Source organism: Chaetura pelagica, unplaced genomic scaffold (assembly GCF_000747805.2).
Source record: "Chaetura pelagica isolate M959 unplaced genomic scaffold, ChaPel_1.0 scaffold127, whole genome shotgun sequence".
Lineage (NCBI taxonomy): Eukaryota > Metazoa > Chordata > Aves > Apodiformes > Apodidae > Chaetura > Chaetura pelagica.
In genome coordinates, this window is record NW_009953923.1 from 1,396,792 (window position 1) to 1,420,285 (window position 23,494).

General features: G+C 37.8%; 1 protein-coding gene across 2 annotated transcripts in view; it reads left to right on the top strand.

Moving 5' to 3' along the window:
• The window catches only part of CDK14 (cyclin-dependent kinase 14), a 254,892-nt gene that overhangs the window by 138,907 nt on the left and 92,491 nt on the right, over positions 1-23,494 (top strand). For both annotated transcript variants that reach the window (XM_010001563.1, XM_010001564.1), the window contains one exon: positions 14,949-15,012. In XM_010001563.1, the coding sequence (XP_009999865.1) occupies positions 14,949-15,012 (64 nt within the window). The remainder of the gene's footprint in view (positions 1-14,948; positions 15,013-23,494) is intronic.

Consider the following 23,494-nt stretch of genomic DNA (forward strand, 5'->3'; position numbering starts at 1 on the left):
GGCTGGCTGGATGTCAGGCCACTCAATCATACAACCTGATGCACATAGATGTCATCTTCTGCTTGCGAGAAGATGTTCCCATCCAGCTGGCTAATTCTGAGCAAAACCTGGCCATGGCTGGGATTGCAAGAGCTTGGCTTATTATCAGCTTGGTGCAAAACGTGAGAAGTAGTCAGCTATCAGAAAAAAAAAACAAATTAAGACATGGTTCAGTGGAAAACAATGGCTTTGTGGTTTTCTTTGGAATTTGAATGTTCCTTTAGTATCTGCCATATTTCAGTTGTTGAATGAGAAATGGGCTCTAATTATAAAGAAGCTTTGTTTCTTTTCCGGGCTCTCGCCTTTGAGAGGGTGGTTACAGGCAACGCATTGAAAAAATGTGCTGAGACTTAGCTGGTGTAAATCAGTACAACTCTGCTTACACTGCTGGACATTTTTGCAGGCGCCTTCTTTGTTGGCCCCATACACCATAGAAATAGATTTTTTTTTTCCCACATATAATCTCTCTCTATACAGGTTGCGTCTACATGTGTTACGGAGCTGAATTGCAAACATTTTTGCATGACTGAACAGAAATGCAGTTGCAAGCAATTTGTGCATATTACAAATGGAGCTGAAGCCTATTCTGAACAAAAGCATCCGTCTGGTATCCAAAAACTTATGCAGCAAGATAATATTGTGCCATATAAAAGCACAGGGTCATTCATAAACCTGCTGTGGTATGCTGTCTTTATTTACTAGGAAAGATAATAAATTATCAGACATCAAACAGTTATATGGCTTTCTCTATCCACTTCATAAAGGAAAACTGTTTAATACACTTGTTTCTTCTCTTTTCCCTTTCCTTTTTTACTTGTGTCTTAATTGCACATCATGTGCCAAAAGTGGATTTTCTGAAGAGCATCTTGATTGCCAAAATTGTTGTTTATAATCTGTAGCTCAAGTTCAAACATCCTTAAAGATGAAAATGTCTAAAAATCAGTTTGAGGCAGTTTTAGATTATGGTTTTAGAGGCATGTTATGAGATTCTTAATATTGAAATACTGTACCTGTCTGCATCTGTGTTTCTTAAAAGAATTCAAGGTCATTTCTGTTCCCCTCCTAAGAAATGGTAAAGCAATACAGCTTTTTTCTGTTGTGGTACCTGAGGGTAACATCCTGTTCAGCTCATTCATGTGCCTGAGATACCATTTGCAATAGGCCTAATTTGCATAAAGGTGGACTTTAGTACCTGTTTTAGTGTTTCCTGAATCAGAGCCATAGAGTAGGTATTCATTTAGCAAGATGTTGAGCACTTACCATAAGACTGTCTCTTCAGCTATCACTGCCATTTACACAAGCTGCTGATCCTCAGTATCCTCCAATAAACTAAATGTAAATTTTCAGATAAGCTTATTGATTTCAAAAGGTTTCAGGTTCTCAAGGGCTAACTTTAACCCATCTTGATTAGGAAAGCTGCTTTTCTAGTTCATTAAATGGCTATGATTTAAATATTCAGGCATTTAATTTGACATAATGTTGAAAACTTTGCATAAACTTATCTGAGTTCTAAATATGCATACATAAATGCTGTCACAATCTCTGTGTGTCCATTATTTGTGTGTTGCCATTACTTATGTGCCTTGCAGAGAGAAAAGAATATCAGAAGGAACACATCTCCCCAAATTTTTTTTCTTCTAAATATTTTCTTATTATTATTACTGTCTTTTTAATATAAAAGTAACCAACAGGAAAAAAAATTCACATTAGTTTGAAACTGCCTTGAAAAGCAATTGACAAAATCAGTATTAATAAGTAGGTAAAGGAAAGAAAAAAGACTTTGGAAATGCAAGTTATTCTGTTTCCTAAGATGTCCATAAAAAGAGGTCTTGTACAGGAATTGAGAGTAGGAGAATTACCTGACTAGGATTTTAATACTGTAGGTTTTCTCAATGATTTGAGTGTGACATAAATAGAGCAGGATTCTAAGTATATAATATGTTTCATTTTTGTTGCTTTGGTTCTTCCTTCCCCTTTCTTCTCAGTGTTCCATTTAAATAATTTGCAGGCCATAGCAAAAGTGGATTCTCTGTCAGTTAAAAGGAAAAAAAATGGCCCATGTTCACTGTTTGTCTTTGGAGAGCCCATGAATGTCACTGTGTAGCAGTATTTCGGGCAGTTAAAGTCTCTTTCCAACACATGGGAGAAAGCTAATAATATGTTTTGTGAGAACATAATGAGAATTCTTCGTGGTGTTTTTCAAGGCACAACATGATCCAAATGGCCATTGTATGAACTCTCAAACCTGTCCGTGATGGAGCAGAACAGCATAAGTAAATTCTTAACAGTGTGCAGTATGGTGTGGTGTGTTCTCACATGATTGCCCGCAGATAAATATGATTGACTGAGATCCTGAGGAAAAATCAAAGGAAATATTTAGGTATCTACTTACTGCACTGAAAGGTTTTGGTTGGATTTCCCTATCTTTTGATGGTTGAAAAATCAGTTGACCTTGTAGACTTCTAGTTTTGTCTAAATTTGCTGTGTCATAAAGAGAGATACATGTTTTTAGGATAACTTCTGTCCAATTCCTTTAAAAGTTAGTTAAAAATATTATGCAGTATTTCCCTTCCCCAAAAGGGACTTATTTACATTGTAACTAATTTTAGTCTCAGAACATATTACATTTGTGGGGCTTTTTTTCCTTGTGTATCCTGAATGTAATTGTTTTATAATACCTGGTTATTGTGCTTTTCTCAGAAGAAAAAGAAAACTTGTGTGAAGTTTGTATTGCTGAACTAACCCTTCTATAAAATCAGAGGGAATACAGCCAGGGATTCTGTCAATTCATTAGTTGTCCTTCCTATCTGGTCTTGGGGTGCATCCATGCAACACATGGCCCTCATTTCTTAAAAAGAGGCCTTAATAATTTGCATGTTGGAGATCCTGGACATTTTTGCATAGTCTGCTTCAGTCTAATGGCTGAGCTATTTGGTTAATAACACTGCTGTGCTGCTGGACCAGCTGGTTAGTGTGCTAGTATTGCTCCTTTCTCTTGGTAAAAGAGTAGAGACAAGGTCCTACTGATCTCACAGCATTAAATTACTTTATCAACTGCGCAGCAGTTCAAAGCAAAGTAATAACTATAACCAGGACAAATCCCCTTTTGTTTGTTTTATGGAGCTTTTTATCCATTCAGTACCTATGCCATGACAAAAAATAATAATAATAAAAAAATCAGTCCAGTAGCTGGTCTGTATGGACCACTACAGCTGGAATGTAGCTGAAAACCAAGGACAGTGAAACACATGTTTCCTACTAGAGTAATCTCTTCTTTGGCTTCATTTGCTTTCAGTAAAACATTCTTCCAGGGCAGCTTCCTACCACTTTTGCTTTATATTTTCTTATTCTTGTTAATGCTGTCATGGTTTTGTTGCTTTTGCTTAATGAGAACATTGTTCTGCTCATCTGCATTCCTTACATAGTCCAAGACATCAGCTCTGCCTGCACTGTTGAGAGGTTGATTTTTCTCTTGGATAACTTGCATAGTTACTCTTGTTTCATGGGTATGACATTTCCTTTTCTACTAATTCAGTGAGATCTTTAAACTTTTCCTCTGAAATGTTACAGTTTGTCTTGTAATAGCAGCATTGTTCATCTTAAAGAATTAATGTAGTCATTTTACTGTTCTTATACCTGATCCCTCATCGTTCTTCAGCCTTTGTGCAGTCAATTGTTCAGGCCATGTCTTTCTGTGGATCTTAATGTATTGGGAGTGGAGGTTAAGAAACTCTTAACGTTGTTCTCTCTTCTTTTCCATCATTATGGATTACTAATGTTACTGAAGCTCTTTGTCATGTGTCCATGCAAATTTTCTGTATTGCATATCCTATTTATTTATTTATCTATCCATTTTCCCCTCTGGATTGGTTTGTTTGTTTTGTTTGTTTGTTTTTCTGAAAAAGAGTGGACCATGATATGCAGGTGTTAAGCAGGTCCAGTCTTTTGAAGATTGGCCTTCATTCATTCACACTTCATCCTTGATTGTCTCAGTGCAAGCCCTCTCAATTCCTTTTGGAGCTGTAGGCAGTATATTCTCTGATCCTGCCCAGTCCTCACAGCTCCCTTCTCCAGTGAGTAGAGTACAATTCCAGCAGCTGCAGGGAAGTAGTTCCCTTTTGCCCAGAAGTGAGGCTGCAAAACACAAGGATTACCACTGCAGGTGCCCTGCACGTGGCTTACAGAAATTTTAAAGGAAGACAGGAGATGACTACACCCTGATCCCTCCTGCCTGATGTTTTTGAGAGCTCAGAAGTTACAGGCAAAGTTACTAAGTGCACTAATGTCAAAACAAACAAATGGGTTCACTGAACCTGGGAATGCAGCTGCCTCTTCCAGTTGAGAGACATTTCTTTCACCTTCACTTAAATACAGAAAATGAAAAGTCTTAGGCCACCTGCCAGCTGATTGTTAGAGCCACAGCTGCTAAATGAGCAATAAATGGTTAAATTCCACAATTTTCAATTTTCAGAAAAATGTAGCATCTCAAAATTTGATGTCCTTTCAAAACCCACTTCTGCTCTCTACATTTTGGTGTGTTGGAAAATGGGTAGATACTCTAGTGAAGAACTCACTGGAAACTTCTGAAGTCCTATGGAACGAGGTGTGCTAGCTCGCTATGCTGCAATGAAGGATATGGGTTATATTCAGCCACAGCCTCCCCATTGATCTTACTGTCTTCTGGATGAGAATGAGTATCTTAACATATACTCAACACAATTGGAGCTCATTATTAGTGGACTCGCTGTTTCAGAAATATTGTAACACCTGGACCTGCACATTATTCAAATGTCAGCCTTGCTGGCTGCCTTCGTTTGCTGCAAATTGAACAAATGGTTGCTTGAAAAAACTTGACAAAATACCCACTGCTTCTCTGGGCTCCATGTGGCTTCATGAATCTACTCTAAATTGAGATTATTACAAGATCAAGACCTTAGTTGGCAAAAGTAAGGAACTGGCAAACTTCTGGATGATTTGATCCCATTCTAGTATCACGGTGTTCTGTGATGCTGAGCACCAGGCTTAGTATATAGGTCTCAGTATATTTTACCTCCCCAGGATTTTTAGATGAGAAAAAGAATTTTCATAATATTAGCTATTTTTTTACCAGACAGTGAGCTCAGCAGCTCGGTTATCCCAGTTATAATATTTTGTCTGCCCTAGTACAACAGCTTTCTTCTCCGCTGCAAATGTGTTTATGTCACAAAAGCAGCACATGCCATGAGCTTCTGCTGTGCCTTGCAGATGCTCTTCCTGGTGCATAAGGAATGTCAAGTCCTGGTGTGGTGTCATAACAAAGCACACGCATTCCTCCAATGTATTGCAACTGGGCACCAGGCCAGAGACAAAGGGTTTCCAGTATCTGGGAAGCACAGTGTGCTTCACTGCTTCAGAGGGCGGTTTTGCTCTGTGAAAATGGGGATTGGTTTCTGTGAAAGCCGTTGGGTCAGGTCCTGGTGTGGTGGTGAACCTTATTGAGAATGTATGTGATGCCAAATGTGCTTGCTTGTTCAAATACTTGTAATTAAATGATGTTATATTGACGAAAAACTGTCTTATTTAAACTAAAAATGTTTTCCTTGATATTGTTGTGATGATCCATAGGAAGATGCATTCATTTGTTCTGTTAATTATTTAAATAAACTCTCCAGCTGAATGGGAGCTTTAAGCCCTTAAGTGTCCTGATGCAATAGTGTAGCTTTACCCATGCCAATGAGATTGGACACTGTGACACTTGGTAGGAATTCATGTGTGTTAACTGGGCCAGTTTTATGACCTGCAAGAAGACCAAAAGCCATCTTTACGATCCAAAAGCAGCATTGCTTTTCCAATAAGCCAGCATTTCCAAAAAACCCTTGTGTAGTGCATATCTGGAATTCAAATGAGCCAGCTGCTGAGCCAGCACAGCAGGACTTGTGGAAGTACATTTCATAAAAGCCTCCCACGGGCTTTTTGCCTTTTTTCCCCCTCCCTTTTTCAATTTAAAGAGAAAAGTCACTAAAATCTTGAAATAAATCTTTAAAGAGCATATTTAGGAGGAGCTGTATGTTTGGGTTGGTTATTCCAAAGGCTTTAGAACACAAACAGGATAGGAGGTCTGATATGCAGAGTACATACCTTTTTGTACAGAGTAAATCAGAGCAGATTTTAGATACATAAACAAGCATGACTTGGGAACTGGGGTGTTCTTCTGACAGAAAATTGCCATCTTCCTTCTCCTTCACAGTGAAGAAGACCATTCTGTTTGTTCCCAAATGCTAAGAAAAGTCCTTCCAGCACAGAAATTATCATCAGCTGCTCCTTCACATGTATTAACAACATTTTCCTTGGTGACATCATTCCCTCTCTGTAACCTTATTTGAGAGCTCACAAGCTTTGGCAATGCCAGAAGAGCAAACTTGCATGCTTGGAGGAAGGGGAGAGAAATTTCTTGAGGACAGCAGTAGTCTTCTGCATGAATTTTCTTCCTGGTCTTTTCCTGATCCACAGGTTCAAGGTCTACAAAAGCTTTCAAATTCTCTTCTCTTCATAAGGATCAGTTTCATCCTGTTGAGGTGCTTTACAGTTTCTGCAGCTCGAAAGTAGATATCAGAGACAGATAAGTCTAGGTTACTATCAGGATTTTTTCTTCTGATGAAGAAATTATTGGCTGATGGAAGGAGGCTTCTCAGTGCAGGTGGCTAAGAAGGCTCGAGGGACAGGTTCTCAGTTCTGCTGCTTCAACTTCACAATGGAACATCCCTCACGGAGGAGCCCTCTTTTCACTTTGGAGCTAAACAGTGTCTCCTTTTAGCATGTTCTATGCTTTTTAATTAACTTGTGATTTGGCAAAATTGCTGCCTGGTTGCACTGGTGTGAGGGAAAGTGGTCTCTGTCAGGAGTTTGCTTTTTTCCTTCAGCTGCTAGTTTCAGATCTTCTTCCTACACCACAGCCCCCTTTGTTTTCAAAATGAGTTTGCCGTATCCTGTTCTCACAGTGGTTTTAGCAGTCTTATTCCTGGAAGTGTTTTAGTAAGAATCATGAAATGAAACCCCCATTTTCTTCCATTACGTGAACCTTTAAAAAAAGTTGTAAGTTACTAAAATCGGGCATTATAATGATAAGATGTGCTCATTACTTCTAGGAAGAGGAAGCAACAGCCCAATACAAGTTGTTTCACACTTGCTTTTTTCTCATTGCGAAATTTAGATTAAGTTACTCTGGGTTTGGTCTATAATTTTTATTTGATTATTAATAGAATTAGTTTCTAAAAGCTATCTCATTGACAGAGCTCTTTTTGTGATTTAAAATATAGTATGTATTTAGTAGGTCCTTTTCAGAACAAACAAAACTCTCCCTTGACTGAGCAGTTAAGGAAACTGGCATATCAAACCTCACGAGTGCTTTGTTGTGAGGCTGGGGATTTCATTTAATCATGTCCTGAGGGTCTGTATTGCTGGCTCTGTGGTAATGCTGGCTCTATTCCTTCTCCTCCTCCTCCCAGCTGCTCTGCCCAGTTCATGCAGAGAGGGTAGGTAGAGCCAGGCTCTGCAAAGGCAGGTAAGGGTGTTTATGAAGTCTCCAGTCTTCATCATCTTCCTCATTTTAGCACAGCTGCAGTGGTGTCTCTGCCAGGGACCCTCAGTAAGGTACCTTATGGTTACTGTGGGTATGAAGAGAATGATGAGTTTATTTGTGCCACAAGCAGTGTGGAAACAATGTTGGGGTAAATTTAACTTCATGATGCAGGCAGCCTCTCAAACATCATTTATATATACAAAGTAATGTTGGAAAAATGACATATTTAAAAGGTTTCCTGGCAAGACTTCTTCATATTTTGTCTCTCTGGGGGAAGGATGTTAAGAACAGTTGGGTCCTTTACTCTTTCACGTACCTCATTTTTCATCCTTGAGAGATCTAAAGCACAAATACTAACTGAACTTGATTATTTTTTTTTTAAATTAATGCATGTTGTTAAATTTTTTTGAGAATGTTGACACTAATTTCATGTTTTGCTTCCCTCATCCATACTGGCTCAATACCTGAAGCCACTTCTGTCATAAATCACTCCTTATGCTCAATGTAAGTGGTTTTATTACCCATGTATAATAGAATGGTGATATTCCACCTGATGGCTGAGACTCAGCCTGTTCCCGTAGGTGAAGGTCATTCTGTTCCTACTGGTTCATTTTTCACCACGGAGAATAAGCCTTTTTTCACAAAACAGCATCACTTTACATACAATAGTAACAAGCTTGCAAGGTTGGAGAGGAGGTGCCTTCTCTCTTTTTCATTGCTGTTGTGTCCTGTATTCGTTGCCTGTGTAGCCAGGTACTTAAAACTCTTGAAAGAACTTCATAGCTTGCTTTTTCATTTGTTTGTTTAGACACAAAATTACTTGCAAAAGAAATACTCCAATCAGGTTGTTTCTAACCAGCCTTGTTTTCTCTTAAAACCCTTATTCTAATTTCATGTCCTGAATGAATGCAAATCACATTAAACACACTGTGCTACACATTACCACTGTGCATATGAAATGGTGGGGATTAATTTATTTTTCCTTCTACCTCATATCATCACTGCAAGTCTTGCTGTTTTTTTAAGGACTTCAATAGTATTTACAGGGACATAAGGAAGGAAAAATTATAACCTGTTACATGCATAAAATTAAATACAAGAATGTGGATGTCTGGTTTTTTTCTTATGGGCTCTTGTTTAACACTTTTCTTCTGAAGAGGAATCATACACAAGTTCCATTACTTTGTTTTCCATATGCTTCATATGTTGCATCTCTGGCTGGTATTTTCTTACTTACCTGTATGAAAATAATGAAGGTATGTTTTGATCACAGTTGACTGAAAGAGTTTTCTATGGAAGAAAAAACATTTTTACTAAATTACAATTTTCAGGCTCTGAACCAGGCCTTTAGTGTTTTCCACATGGGATGGGATTGCCTTGATCACACAGTCTCACTTCAGTTGTTTTAAATTTGAATTTATGTGGATACCTGATTTAGGAACTATATATAATTTTTGCCATTCATTTAATGAAGCAAGGCCTCAGTATTTTAAATCTCAAGGACAATGAATAGGCACGTGGCTTTTATTTTTCATTAATCCCAAGAAATATATTGTTGCCATCTTAGCCGAGAGACATTTTTGTAGCTAAAAAGCGAGGTAACTTTTTTGGTGCAGCTGGGAATGGTGGAATACCCACAACCTTCCCAAAGTTAAAATGTATTTAGTCTCTAGTAAACACGAGGACATTACACAAACTGGTAGATTTATTGTCCCTTTTGGAAACAGAATTGCTAAGCTCCTGATGTGAAGAAGTAACTGGTATTGAAGCGATTCCATTTCTGTCTCTATCTTTTGGGTATTAAACTTGACACTCAGCTGTCATCCATCGTGCCCAGCAGAGGATGGAAAGAAGCCTTGCTGCAGTTGTCAGTCAGCAGATTCTGATTCAGCATGCATAATACACAAATAGTTGCTGATTATTTTTTTTTAACCCATTATACAAAGACCAAAGCTGAGCTGAAGGACGAAGTTCCTCCTTTCATCTTCACTGCTTTGTGCTCACTGACATTATGAGGCAGTAATACAGCACCTTCCCCAGCTGTGGAAGATGTGGTTAGGATCTACCTAACAGCACACCCCTGGGAGGGGAATGCAGAAAAAAGGTGGATCATCTGGGCAAATGGTTAGCACCAGGATAGACTGCAAGACAGAGCAACCACATAAGCTTCTCCTCTTCCAGACCAGATGGGACAGTGCATGTTCAGAGGTGGCTTTAGGAATGATGGAGCTGCCATAGTGAAACTCTGCAATGCTCACTGCTGCTTAGGAGCCAAATCTAAAGCAGTGATGTGTTTAATCTAAAAAAAGCAAAAGGACCCCTAGGTTTTTTACTAAATTGAAAGCTTCATTAGAAATGTATGTTTTGGGGAGAAAATAGCATTAAAAAAACCAAACAAACAAAAAAACCCAACAACCACCCCCCCACACACCCCCCCTGAAAAAAACCCAAACATCTGGAACTTCCAAATCTCATTTAAAAGACAGAGATTACTGATTTGGAAAATTTTGGACATGAATGTACTGTGTCTCCTATAGCACATCACAGCCAAGGACTCCCCAAATGCAGTGTATTAGTATGCTTCACCTGGGAAGTTAGGAAGACAGGAACAGAAATCTTACAGCTTGTAACTTTTCCTAGTGAAAGATCTAGGACATTTTTCAATGAAAAACTTTATTAAGAAGGAAAAAAAAGATTAATTCCCTTGGCATTTTTTTGACTAAACTTTGTTTATTCATCAGGTAGACCTAATGTGGAAAAAACTGAAAATTCAGCAAATTGCTTAGCCTGTTTTCCATAAATGTTTAAGGAAAGGCTGCTAATTTGCATGCTGATCTTGTTTTCCATTCTGCTCTGTTGCTACACAACCCTGAATAATACCACAGGCTGTATGTTCTTTGTGTTGTTGGAGTCCCAACCATCACCTTTCTTGAGAATCGTCAGATCTAGCAAGGGTTAAAGCATTATTTCAGTAATATACAGCTTTGTATATTCAAAAGTTGTAGTGCAAATGGAAATGCTTGTTCTTTATTAATTATGCCAGCACTTGGAAAAGAGCTGGTGGGAAAGATTTGCACTGCTGTTCATCTCACAAGATATTCAGATGACTTCTCTGGACAAATTATTACCCAGCATGACCTTATTGCATGGCAGTAATGGGGAATGTTTTTGCATTTGAAGCAGAACACAGGGCAACATGACTAATTGTGTTGATAGAGTGGCATAATGCTCACAAAAAATAATGACTCCCTTGAACATTGAGGGAGCACCTTAATTAGAAGAATGATGAGTCTTCATAAAATCAGAAGTAAAAAACCAACTTTTTCTGACATTAAGAAATTAAGGAAATGCAATAGACTTTATGCATTTTTGTTGCATTTCCTGTGAAATACATGCTTGTATATGGAGATTTGAACAGCAGGTTCTGTTTGCATAGCTTTCTGCCAAACTGTAACAATGTCAACTGGCAGTAAGGGTGTCTGGCCCTCAGTACCCTGATGTATTGTAAATCTGTTATTTTCACATAAATAGATTTCTTATCCTACAAATCTAATCATGATTTTGATCAGCAAGTTTCAAATGAAAAGATAATTTTATCTTGTTTGTCAGGAAATAATAGAACCCAAAATGCTTTAAGATACAATTTTATTTAGTGTGGAACAGCAAAACCCCAGTAGGTTTTGGGTGTTTTCTTTACAAAAACCTTAACCATCCTGGTTATTCTTGTGTTAGTAATTCATTTTAAAAAATAGGGTATCGAACCATGCAAGTTGCATGTTTTCCTCACTGAGAAGTATATTATTAGTAGAGAAAGCAAACAAGTTAGTCTTATTTTTCATCAAATAATTTTCAATGGTAAATAAAAGCTTATTTCCAATATTAAGTCAGGGCTTGATTGCCATGACAGTGGTTATTTTTATGTTTTTGGAGCACAACATGAAAAGAAAAAGTGTTAAAATGTAGAAAAAACAGAATTCCTGATGGCACACTTGGGATCAGAAGTAGGTGGTTGACCATGAAAGGATAGTCAGGGCTAGAAGGTCACCCGTAAAATAAAAAGCTCCCTGTCTTCAGCTGTTGTCCCAGGCTGCTGTCTCCTGTGTCTTCCACTTCCACTGGCTGCTGTAAGATAAGACCTGCACTCTGGCACTGGCTAGCCAGTGGTTTGCTACAGCTGGGTCCCTCATATAATCAGTTAGATGCTAAGATGTTGCCAGTGTTTTGGTCTGGATAATGGGTCTTAACTGCTAAGGGACAGAGTTTTGGAGTAAAACCAGAATACTCTTAGTTTCTCCCTTCTGCCTCCACTTCCCTTCTCCATGTTGGTCCCTTCCTTCTTTTTTGTAAGCTGCAAAGCAAGGCAGATTCCTCTCCACTGTGGTGTCATGTGTTATACTTGTACATATACTTTGCTTTGTTTATAGCAGGTGTCGAAAAGCATTGCTTTAGGTTGCCTAATGCCACCCTATCAAAATGGGACTGATTACTGTTTAGAAGCATCACTTGCAAGGTGATGCTTACAAATCTCTTTATGCTGACATGCCTGTGGGCAATGACTGTTTCATTTATCCAAAATCACAGTTGTTTCACTAATGCCTTCTCCTTTGTTCATTGATAGTCACATATTGTGAATTCATTGTGAATTTTCACATATTGTGCATGTTAAAAATTGTGTGGAATAATTATGATCTTTATAGTGTTGTACAATGCACTAAAATACAGTGTTTGGATCCTTTCCTGAACTACCAGATGCCTCTACCTTAAAAATGGTAGGCATGTAGTTGACAGAAAATCCTAGTTGCTCTTAGCCTGACAGAAGGTATAAATATTGTAGGTGGTTTGAGTATTCCAATGCACATAATTCGTAGCTGGCTCTTAAACACTGTAGCAGCAGATGTGCTGGAATATTATTGAAGAAATGCATTGGAAAACTAGTGAAACAAAAAATTGCTAGTCAAATAAGATTAATTACAAAAGTGATATCCCATCAAGCCTGCTGTTAGTGGACTTGATGTTAATTTGAAAATCAGAATAATCAATTTTTTTTAGCTCCAAGTTCTACATTACATTGGTCTGATAAATATTCTACCTTGCACTGAAAGTTTCAGATTTTGTTAGCTGGTTTTAATATTAATATGTACAATGTCTTAGCTGCCTATGTCTCATCTAAAATAAGAGATAATTAAGAATGTACATTTATAAGGAAGTGGCTAATTTTCTTATGTTAATAACGTTTCATGAGAGAAGGTTCCTTTGATTTGCTAAGAGGAGTTGCAAAACTGAGGATAGAATTTCTTAAACTGGGGCTGCAAGTCTCTGTTTTTTAATCCGTGAGCTCCCTCTCGTGGTCTGAGCGGTGCTTGGCACCTGGAGCTTGATGGATACAGAAGCCAAGTGAAAGTTATTTGCAAATTGATTTAATCATGACAGTGTTAACGGTACCTCCTAATTTCTTCTATGTTTAATCAGAGAACTGTGCTCACCATAATGGCAATAATGAAATGATTATAGGTGTTGTGATGAATCAGGTTTCTCTTATTCAAATGTCATTTAAGACATTTCACAAGGACTGAAAGCAATGTCCTACAAACAGTATTTAAAAATAAAATCAGTGAACTTACAGATCCAAATACCCACATGAACATATACTATGTACCTGCACTAATACTGTCATTGTTTCTCTGACACCTTAGTGCTCTGTTTTCACCTCCTTCTGGTCACACTACATCTAAATTGGACTGTTTGCTTATTGTATTTGATAGTTGACAAAGATGATCTATGTGTTAATATTTTTAGATATAGTATTATAAATTGCCTAACAAACTTGAGGCTGTAGAGTCCTAAAGCACATCTTGTAAGTAAGAATTCCTTTTCATCAGGTTTTTAAGCCAGTTTCTAAATTTTATTAAATAATTTCTAACAGAGTTGAAGAGAATTTTTTTTGTGTTTTAGCTTCCCAGTCTTGCTTCTAAGATATTTTTAAGCTTGAATTTATTGACATGAACAAAAGTTCACAAAGCTTAAGAAGTGCAACATTCTAGAGTGGTCCTTTCTTTAATGCTCTTCATGCATATGTATATTGCAGCAGACCCAATAAAAACAAATAAATAAATAAATAAATGTCTCCAGCTCCAAATGATTGGGAGTGTGTGTCTTGTAGCCTGCCCTGAAGTGTCACAAACCTTCACATACTAGGACCAAAGATTTTAATACTATCTTTGTGCTTGTTTTGTGCTGGTGTAAGTGACCACAGAACTCAAGGTATGCAGGTCCAAAAGATTTATTCCGAAGATCTGTGCTGGTCAGGGCAGGGCTACCAGAGGGTTTTGCATGTTTATGATAATGCAGAACAAGGACCAGCCTGGTGTGAAATGCTTTCACTTCAGAATATCAGCCTTTTATTCTAGGGCCTGAGCTTGCAGCAGGTACTGAAAACAGCCCCTAGCATTTTCATTCATGTTAGAATTTGTGTGTAAATTTGTTACAAGGAAGATTCCACTAGTGAAATGCCAAATTTCACAACTCATTCATAAATGCATTTGTAGAGGTGCTGCTTTAGGTGTTCCTCTCAGCTTTCTTTAAAGCAAGCATTGACAATTATGTCTCATGAAGCAAAAACAGGTTGGGAGAACTAATTATAGCCGCGATCTAAATTTATTTATGATGTGTGGCAAAGACATGAGGGCCAAACTTCTCATGTGAGCAGGGTATATAAGATCCCCATGAGAAGTGTTACTTCGCTACTGAAAGCTGCTCTGACCTATACTACAAGAAGGAGGATAAATGAAGTGAACAGAAAAAAAAACATAATGCTTTAGTCAGTAAAGTCTGTATTTCCTAAAAATGTTCTGGTTTTATATATACTACATCCACTTAAAATGACAATTGGCTGTGCATTCTTGTTCATGCTGTGCTCTTGGTCATCTGCCTCAATATCTTTGTAAATCTTCTAGTATCTATTAGGTATCTGTTCATTTGACTTAAGTTTATAGGGATAAAAATTATTATGAGCTAAAATAATCTAGCCTCCATAACACTACTGCTCTAGATATGCAGGTAGCTTTAGTATGTACAACCCCTACCATTCTGTGATTCTATGTATTGAGGAAATAAAATACCTCATAATAACATTAACATAACACCATTACATGCTGTACTGACTCCACTAGTACTTTGAAACTGTAGTAATCGTTTAACTTTTTATACCCTCTTCCTCTCTCCCCCCCAATTAAGCCTATTTGAAGTTTAGATTGTGAAGTACGTTGAGCTTACAATGAGGAATGGCTTTATGCAATGCTAAGACTTGTTGTCTTTTCCATTTAAAGCATTTTTTTTCTCTTTTTATGCACAGGTACTTGGAACACCAAATGAAGATACGTGGCCTGGAGTCCACTCTTTACCCCATTTCAAACCAGGTAGGTCAAAGTCCCAAGTTCATCCAAATTCTCTTCCTGGAAATACAGGACATGGATAATTACACCCCTACTCACAACCTTCAGAATAATCTGATATGCAGTGTACAAACTATGATGCATTTTTTCAAGCTCCTTACTTTTTTTTTGTGCTCAGGGTGTGAGTTTTTCTTTTGCTTTTTCTCCTGTTCATTACAATATGAGTCCTGACCTGCTTGCATTTCTTAGTTACCAAGTATTGTACCTTTCAGATTGCTGGTAGGCTGATTCCCAGTCAATATTACTATTCCACAGACCACCCTGAACTTTGAGGAATTCTAAAGGAAACTAAAGAGTAGAGAAAAGACTGTGAAAGCTTAAGTTACTGCTAGATCATCTGTTAGTACCTTTTTACAAGGGTTCAATTTTTTACTGTGTGTTGTACTTTAAGTTGTCATAGTCTGCAACAATTCTTGAAACACTATTTTACCATCTGATACATTTGTGTGAGAGGGACCAGTTTTTTTCCCTAGATACTAGAAGTACATGGTCAGCTTCAATATGCTATTTATGAATGTACGCATATATATGTCACATATATATGAGCAGCCTGAACTTCTTGGACCTTCTGTGAGCAGGTTACTAGATTCTTTCAGATGAAGCACTTAATTGGCTCCCAGTATATTTTCCTAGGATGAGTCTTCAGTTTATAATCATATGAATGAAGTCTGGGAGTGACAGAATTGGCTCAGGAATCCAATTTCCCATGTTTTTGTCCTTGCAGGCTGAAGGTCTTTTAGTAAATTCCTGGTTCTCCTTTACTACAGATGATAGTCCCATTAGGTTTTGTTATAAACTGTGACAACCTGGCACCTTATGTCACTTAAACCTTATTTCCAAGTCATCTTATAAGTGAAACAAAAAGAAGATTCCCTTTTCATTCCAGCCTGTCCTATTCATCAGATCTGCAGGATCATAGTGGCTTCCTTGGTGCAGCAAAGAGGCAGGAGATGGGGCAGAGGAGTTGAAAAGGACAAAGAAATGTAGGCAGCTCTCAAGAGAGATAAGCAACTACATTGTAAGGCTTACCCTGATAGTAACAAAAACCCTTGAGAAAAGGGAAGGCAGACTTTCGTGCACATGGCTTTCCAGTCTTTGTCCTAGTGCTGTCTTAACTGCTACATAGTGAAGTCACGTTCTAGTGCCCTCTAGTGAATTAGTATGACTTTCTTAACAAGTACAGGTTTTCACTTAAATACTAAAAATACTTCAGTGTTCTTTTCTAAATCAGTGTGTCACTAAGTTTATAAGCTTTTGTGTTTCTCATTCTTGGTACTGATTAAAAGGAAAGAATATACAAAGCATGCTTACAGAAATATAATGGTATTTAACAGCAGTCCAAATACATTATTTTTATCCAGGAATAGTAAAGAGGAGAAGAAAACCTGGAGATGTTACTGAGCACTCTTCAGTTTTCTTATTTTTATTCTTCTGTGTTACAGAGAAGTTTGAGCAGTAGATGGCAGCAAAGAAATTTCCTGGTTTCACTTTTCTGTTTGGCTTCCAAGTGTTTCAAGGGATGTGGATTTATAACCACAGAAGAACATCACAAAATAAATCCACAGTAGGCACTTAATTAAATCTAATTTTCATACAGGCATCATGTTAGACTTGCTTTTATATTCTCCATCCCAGATCATGGATTTTGTCAGCTACAAATACAAAACATTTATACAAACATGGGGTAGGGACAGGAGGAAAGATGTCTCCAAAACAGAAAATGTTCACTTCATGTTTTCACCTTTTCTGCACAGAATGGTCTTTGTTTTCTCAGGTCCTTTCCACATCTGTGAAGTATGTAGATATGCAAGTCAGAGTAATTGCTATTCTCATTGGCAATTACTTTATCTTTCTAGGGCCTGTTAATGTACAGTGCTGAGCTCCTTAATCCCCATACACTGTGGAGCTGTGAGAACACTCCACAGGAAAAAGCCCTTTTGCGTACACATACCATGTTCTGCACTCCCTTTGTACCAGCCTATATCATTTGTGGCCTTGGTAAAAGGATTTTTTTTTTTGTTGCTTTGTGGTTCCTTAACAGCAATAGAAAGCATAACCTAAATGAGCAACCAAAACTTGGCTGACATACCCTAAAACTGAGTAGTTGGACTTTATGCTGGTAAAGTGTGGAATGGTTAGAGCAATAAAACACAGCATGTCTGGGATCATACTGAGATACCAGCATCTAAAGCATCTTCTGCACAAAGTGCTGTGACCTAAGGGCTGTCCTAAAATTCTGTATTTGTTCATGCCGTTAGGGTTGTTGGAGCTGTTTGGTCATGAGTACCAGGTTCTCTGTGGCTTCTAAAAAAAAAAAAAATGTTTTCCTTCATGCCAGTGTGTGCACAAAAGTTTTCTGGCTATGGCAAGGTTGCATTGTTCCTTACAATGAGAGAGCTGGGACTCTTTAGCCTGGAGAAGAGAAGGCTAAGAGGAGACCTTATTAATGCCTGCAGGTATCTAAAGAGTGGGTGCAAGGAGGATGGAGACAGACTCTTTTTCAGTAGCTCCCAGTGGCAGGATGAGGGGCAATGGGCACAAGCTGGAACACAGGAAGCTCCATTTAAATATAAGGAAAATCTGAGGATGAGGGTGACAGAGCACTGGAACAGGCTGCCCAGGGAGGTTGTGGGTTCTCCCTCTCTGGAAACATTCAAAACCCACCTGGATGCAGTCCTGAGTAATGTGCTCCAGGGGATCCTGCTTTAGTGGGGGAGTTGGATCCTCTGGAGAGGATCTCCAGAGGTCCCTTCCGACTCTGACAATTCCGTGATTCCTTTCCACGGATGCTCAGCCAGCCATGCTCCCCTCTCTGTTGGTCTGAAATTGTTTTCAGACTCTAGAGAAAATTTCCTCAGTGTATGGGACTGAAAGATTCTTCTTTCCCAATTGACTTTGTTGGAGCAAAAATGGAGTTAATGCTTTAATAAAACATTTAAGATTACTTAATTGTTTCCTTCCTTATCAGAAGAATGCAGGAGGGAACCTAACATTTCTTGTCAAATCTGAACTGATTCAGTTTTTCTTTAAGAATTGTGAAATTACTGCATTTAAATATAGATTATATAGGGTTTTTAATTCCTATGCTTTGCATGTCTTTTTGAGTTTTAAGACTCATTAGCTGCAAACAGTAAGTGTGATAAATTGAGAAGTGCATTGAGCACTGGTGATGAGGATATCGACATCCACTCAGGCAAGGCTCTGATGCTATAAATTGAGTTGTGTAAGCATAAAACAATAGTATTTGAACAGAAAGTATCAGTGATAAATAGTTAAAATATGCTGGGCACCACTGCCTGTGGAGCTGGGAACACTATTGAAAGTAGAAACAAAATTTCATAGTATTTCTTGTTTGCATACAGACTTAAATATTTTTCATGCTGTGATTTCACAGGTTACAAGCCTGAGCTGCAAAGAGCTAACTACAGTTTGCTAGGAGAAACATGTCTGAAAAACATGGCATTAGTCATTTCGCTATTAGAGTGGCCAAGGGTCTGATAATTATGGAAAGCATCCAGTACATAAACAACAATGATCTCTGGTACCTTAATATGTGGGAACATTTCTGAGGCTGAATGAATGTGTTCCTAAGGCTAGCTGTGGGTGGCTCTACATAATCTAACCTCAGTAATTTAATAGCCTCTAATTATGAAAATGAAATGGTCATATTTGTTTTGCCATTTAAAAAATCAGAAAACAACTGCCTGCTTTTAGATCTTTGATTACTTTCTGTCTTACAAATACTCATATTAACATGAGAGTACTTAAATCTAAAAGTTGGCCTGGTCTTTGAGCTTTCTCTGTGCCTCAGCCTCAATCCTCTCAATTTCTGTTTACACCTGTGCACACAAACACATGTGCACACATGTCCTGCTTAAAACATTACATAAGGATAATGCATTTGAAAATCCTTAAACACGTCAGAAGTATTTCAGTAACTTTGGGCTACCTCCATGATTCACCTTGAAGCTGTTACTACTGCTACAATCTTGAGTAGGTCTTCCTATGCCCGTCACCAAAGAAAAACAGCCCTTCAGGATCACTGTGAAAGTAAATTATCTGCCCTCAATAATAAGGCAGTTTGAGGAAATTATGAAAAAATGTTATTTTCTGTTTCAATAAAATCTTGAGTTTTCATCTTGCTTAGAACCCTCATGTTACAGGGTATTGGACAGAGACACTAAGTGATGAGAATGACCCTCTGACACATAACTTGGAGAACATGTTTTCACTGTTTATTCTTTTGTTACAATACTTAAAGGAAAATGTAGGATTGTTGTGCTAAAACAGATCCAACTACCAATCATATCACTGCACCAGTGTCTCCAAGAATGAAATGAAAGTAGGTACTTGCTGTTTCTTATCTGCATGAGTGGAATGAAGAAGTATTCCAAAACAAGCTACTTCCTTACCAGTCTTGTGTTTGAGCCTTCCTGATTTTTGTATATTATTCTCTCTGTTGTCATTAAATTTCCCATTTTTCATAGTCCAGAGTTTTACAATCGTTTCTCCTCCAACCATTTCTACTGGATTCAGAGTCCTGCCCAAATCAATTAGCAAGATAAGCCTTTGGATCAGCATCTACACTTTAATCAAATTTTCTCTTTTTCGTACATTCTCAAAGAGTGTTTGGGACCTCCATCCTGGAAGTTAAATAGAGATGTATCAGAAGGTACAGTCAGTGAGTAAAGTGGGAGAAGGTAAGAGTTGACCACAGTGAAATATAAATGAAGTCCGTTGCTGGCCATGAAGAGATGGTAACAGTCAAGGAGAGGTAGTAACTTGTTACAAAGGTTGAGAGAATTTGAGAATGCCTTGTAATATTCATTGTACATTAGCTTCCTTACAATACTGTTTCTAAGTGAAGGAAAGTTAAATATTTAATCTTGGGCTGATGGTGTAGGAGCCTGAACCTCCCTGTGTCAAAAAGATGATCAGATATAAAGTAATACACCTCAAAAGGTACCTTTATGAGACAATGGAGACATCTATGGAGCACTGATTTTAAAAGAGAATCCTTAAAGTCAGGATAAAAAGATTGAAGAGAAATAGACTCTCCTAAAGGAGAAAGTGGAAGCCAAAAGGAATTACAGTGAGAAAACAGCATTCATAGGAAATGCTGCATAACAAGGCATCTGTCAGAGACTGGCAGATCCTTCATGGATTTATTAAAAATCCCAAGTCTGTGACTGTCCAAACCACTGCAGAGCTGGTGTTCTTACTCAGGAATTCTGCTTTGCTTCCCAGGTGATCAATAAATATAGATTTGGTTTAGAAATATGAGCTGCCTACCTGCATCTTAGCAGCTGATTGATAGTCAAGTTTTTTCAAAGGATTAAATCTTCTTATAGAGTAGGGCTGGGCTGAGAGACTAAATCCTTTGGCACAAACCCATGGAAATATGATATATGAGGACATACGGCTTCTCAAACTTTCAAAACAGTTTTTCCTATAGAGTTTCACCAAAGCTTGTCAACAATTTGTTACATGCTGAATCAGTATCTTGTTTGTTTACATCTACACTGATGCCAGTGAATGTTCCCAGGCAATGTGGGAGTGTCTGCTCTTAAACTGTTAGAGCAGCCTCTGGCATGTCTTTAGCTCATGACAGCTAGCACTTCCAAACAGTTAATTCCTGGGCATGGTTTGGGAGTTAGTGTGGGCTAGAAACTATTCCCCATAAGAAGAAAGAAAGTTTCCACCTACTGTATTGGAGGACAAAGGTGAAAGGCTACTGCAGTAGTGTTGACACAGGGCAGTGATGGTGTCTCAGCCAGGCAAAAGTTCCAAGCACATTTAAGTTCCTGGTATAGATGTACTCTTCAGGAATTTGAATACTTGAAGAAAGGACAAGAGAGGGATCTGTAAAGGAGAATTAATTTTGAATTTCTCCCTCTCTTCTTTAGTTTTGCCAAAATAGCAATATTTGGCATTTCCTCAGGTCTCTGGTATAACCAACCCATGCAAAGCTGAACTGTCAGTGTTTTCACAATTCTTTAAACAAAATTGCACAAAACAGAAAAGTTAATGTAACTACTATATATGCAAGAGAGCAAGGGTGAGCACTGCTAAAAGGTGGAACCATTTAATATAAAAGCCCAGGGCTTTAGGCAGTGGTGGCTATTAAAGTTATGTTTTCTACTCAGACTCAGTAGCGAGATTAGAAAACAGCATTTATTCTTCCTCTTTACACAAGCTGTGCTTTGCTGAGACAAGTGCTTTTGGAAGGGAGGGGAGGAGAGGAGATGGGAATGGAGGGTGGGGAGTTGAGGGGTTTTTTCTCAAGACATTTGGCGTTCAAAAAAAACAAAGCTTAACTCATTATGATGATAAAACTCCAGTTGTGATTGAACTTTAATGAAAACTCTAATTGTACATTAGTGCTGCAAATAATGCTTGAAAATTTGCTTGTCTGCATGGATGCTTGTCTTTATATCTTTAGCTCACATAATTTAAATATTTTCAGGGTTGAATCTTTAATAAAAATAGCACGAGTCTCACATATCACAATACAGTGTTAGTCACTTTAGATTTCTAATTTCAATGTGAAGAAAACCCATTTAAAGAAATAATGTGTTAGACTTTTCAAAATATTAATTATTATTATGTTTAAATATTTGCATTTAAGCTAATCACATTTGGTTTTAAATAGAGAAGAACATTAATCAAGGAATACGTATTAGCCTGCATATTTTGATTAACAACATAAAAAAATGCCTTGAAGTCAAACTGCATTTTAAGTTCTTTGGTTTAGACTAGAAGCTGATTATCAATAGTGCTAAAAAGGAGCTAAAAAATCAAAATGTAGTCTGTTTCTAATTCCTTATGTAGCTTTTCTTGTCTATTCTAGGTCCTTTCAAGGCAAGTGTGGCAAAGGTAGTTCATGTGTTTTTCTGACTGATAAAAGAGAAAAAACCCTTATCTTGTTTTATGTTACTAAAATGAAAGTGTTTATTTTTCACATTCTCACAGCAGACCAGTAGTTCCTTCAGTGGTCTGCTAATAAGCTCACTAGTGAGTTCTGCTGAGGTTGGCTTCTGTTTGAACCTGCCCTTGATGCAGGCCTGTCAGATGGAGCATGTTTACCAGGCAGATACTGATGGCAGCAGTGAGCACACAGAGAGGTATGTGGCCACACAAGTGACTATGCATATATAGCTGTGTGGCTGTAGAGTGGTTTTCTAAAGGAAATAAGAAATAGAAATACTAATGGTACCTGTAAGAAATAGAAGTATTGTTGGTTTTAAGACAATTTAAAGCACGTGGTGTAATGGATAAACTTTCTGGCACAGTCTTTTTTTTTGTCTTTTTTTTTTTTTCCCCGAAGTCTTCTACTGGAGTACAATTTGAGAGCAGTTGTTTTAAGAACATAATTGTTTTGATGCACCAGGTTTGTCAAATCAACCAGCCCAGAAATATTCCTCCCTCTCTTCTTTCTGGTTGCTCACTTCTGCTTCTGTTTTGCAGTTGTTATTCCAATAGCTTTGTGGACAGTACTGTTTCTGGGGCACAGTCAAAAAACTTGCTTGGCACACAAGGATTGAGTTAATCTCTGCTGCAAGGTCTGAAGCAAATAGCAGCTCAGGCCCATGGACTGCTGGAAGAATGTTTTTGTAACTACACCATCCAGCATCTGAGTGGGTTGAGTTTAGTGCCTGGCAGAACAGTGAATCTTGGCTCTGAGGCTTGGTTGCTGAAGGTGTGGATGTAATATAGTAGCCTTCTCCTTTCCTATGTTATTTTAAAATCCCAAAAGGTATGCTACAGGAAAATAATGCAATTTGTATGTCTTTCCAGTAAGGAATATGAGTAGTGTGTGTTTGGTCTCTTTTATGCAGTCCTACAAACAGATCTCTTTACACAGCATTTCATTCTGAACATGTCATTTAATTAATCAAGATTTGGCTAACTTGGGACTTCTGAGAAGCAAATGGCAAACACTTTTAGGTGCTCTGGGATTTAAAGAAAAACTGAAATATCTTCTTCCTGCTTTTGTTTCACATAATGACAAATAACTTTTGACTAGTAAAAGGTGCACAGACATGAAAAGCCAGCTCTTTAACAGTGAGACATGGTTGCTACTGAGGATGATGAGTGTGTATTTGTGATAACAATGCAGAGGATCAGGTTTTGTTTCCTGAATTTGTTCCCAAAACATTTGCAAATATCAAAGTGTTTGCATAAAGCAAATTAAAAATCACACTTTTTACTTTAGATAATCTTACTGATTTGGTCTTTCAGCATTTTTATTCAAAATAAGCACAGTTAATAATGATAATAAACTGAAATTATTTGAACTCTAGTATATATATTAACAATTTTAACTACAACAATCCAAAATAAATCTCAGATCAAATAGTAATCTGTAAATGTATAGGTTTTTAGTTTTCTTTCATCTCAGTGTTGATGAGAGTGAGCAGCTGCCACACTGTGACAGTCTGCCTTG